Below are 1071 nucleotides of genomic sequence, written 5' to 3'. Positions count from 1 at the left end.
CCCCTGCTGCCCCCTGCTGCCCCCTGATGTCCCCTGCTGTCCCCAGCCCGCTGTCGCTTTGCCCTGGGCATGCAGGACGGTTCCATCCCTGACAGCCACCTCTCAGCCTCCAGCTCCTGGTCCGACTCCACCGCTGCTCAGCACGGCCGGTAGGACCACTATAAACCAGTATAGACCAGTATAAACCAGTATAGACCAATACAGAGCAATACAAACCAGTTCGGCCCGGTATGGCCCACGATGTCCCCAAGATGTCCCCATGCCCCCAGTGATGACACCAAGATGTCCCCACAGGAGTCACATCTCCAAGTGTCCCCATGTCCCCAAGGTGTCCCCATAGGATTCATGTCCCCCAAATGGTCCCCATGTCCCCAAGATGTCCCCAAGATGTTCTCAGTCCCCATGTCCCCACAATGTCCCCAAGATATCCCCATGCCCCCAGTGATGACCCCAAGTGTCCCCATGTCCCCAAGATGTCCCCTCAGGATTCACATTCCCCAAGTGTCCCCATGTCCCCAAGATGTCCTCTGTCCCCAAGATGTCCCCCCAGGATTCACATCCGCAAAGATGTCCCCAAGGTGGCCCCATGTCCCCCCAGGATTCACTTCTCCCCCAAATGTCCCCACGTCCCCAAGACGTCCCTGCAGGTTTCACATCCCCCACGTGTCCCCACGTCCCCAAGATGTCCCCAATCTGTCCCCCAGGTTAGGTCGCAATGACGGGGACGGCGCTTGGTGTCCCGCCGGCCCGGTGTTCCCGGATGAAGAGGAATTCCTGCAGGTGGACCTGGGTCACCTGCACTTGGTGACATTGGTGGGGACACAGGGACGACACGCCGGTGGCCACGGCAAGGAGTTTGCCCAAACCTACCGCCTCCGTTACAGCCGCGACCGGAACCGCTGGCTGCCATGGAGGGACCGATGGGGCACCGAGGTGACAATGAGGGGACGTGGGGACAACACGGGGACCTTGGGGACACTGTGCTGAGGGTCTCCGCGGGTGGGGGGACCTTGGGGACACTGTGGGCACGTGGGGATGTGGAGGTGGCGTTGGGGTCTCAGGGTCACCTTG

The 1071-nt window shown here is 61.3% G+C and overlaps 1 protein-coding gene across 1 annotated transcript; it reads left to right on the top strand.

Moving 5' to 3' along the window:
• The first annotated feature begins 16 nt into the window (after window positions 1-16).
• LOC104916435 (epithelial discoidin domain-containing receptor 1-like) lies at window positions 17-1002 on the top strand. Its single transcript, XM_010727473.3, has 2 exons — window positions 17-149; window positions 705-1002. Exons 1-2 carry the CDS (start codon window positions 70-72, stop codon window positions 985-987), a joined length of 363 nt encoding a protein of 120 aa, XP_010725775.2. The 5' UTR covers window positions 17-69; the 3' UTR covers window positions 988-1002.
• The last annotated feature ends 69 nt before the right edge of the window (window positions 1003-1071 follow it).

The sequence above is a fragment of the Meleagris gallopavo genome, unplaced genomic scaffold (genome assembly GCF_000146605.3).
Source record: "Meleagris gallopavo isolate NT-WF06-2002-E0010 breed Aviagen turkey brand Nicholas breeding stock unplaced genomic scaffold, Turkey_5.1 ChrUn_random_7180001899018, whole genome shotgun sequence".
Taxonomy (NCBI): Eukaryota; Metazoa; Chordata; class Aves; order Galliformes; family Phasianidae; genus Meleagris; species Meleagris gallopavo.
This window is presented reverse-complemented; position numbering and strand designations above follow the sequence as displayed.

Coding starts and splice junctions, on each gene's coding strand:
- LOC104916435 (XM_010727473.3), top strand. CDS start 70: ATGCAGGACGGTTCCATCCCTGACAGCCACCTCTCAGCCTCCAGCTCC. Junction 150..704: donor ACCGCTGCTCAGCACGGCCG/GTAGGACCACTA, acceptor TCTGTCCCCCAG/GTTAGGTCGCAATGACGGGG.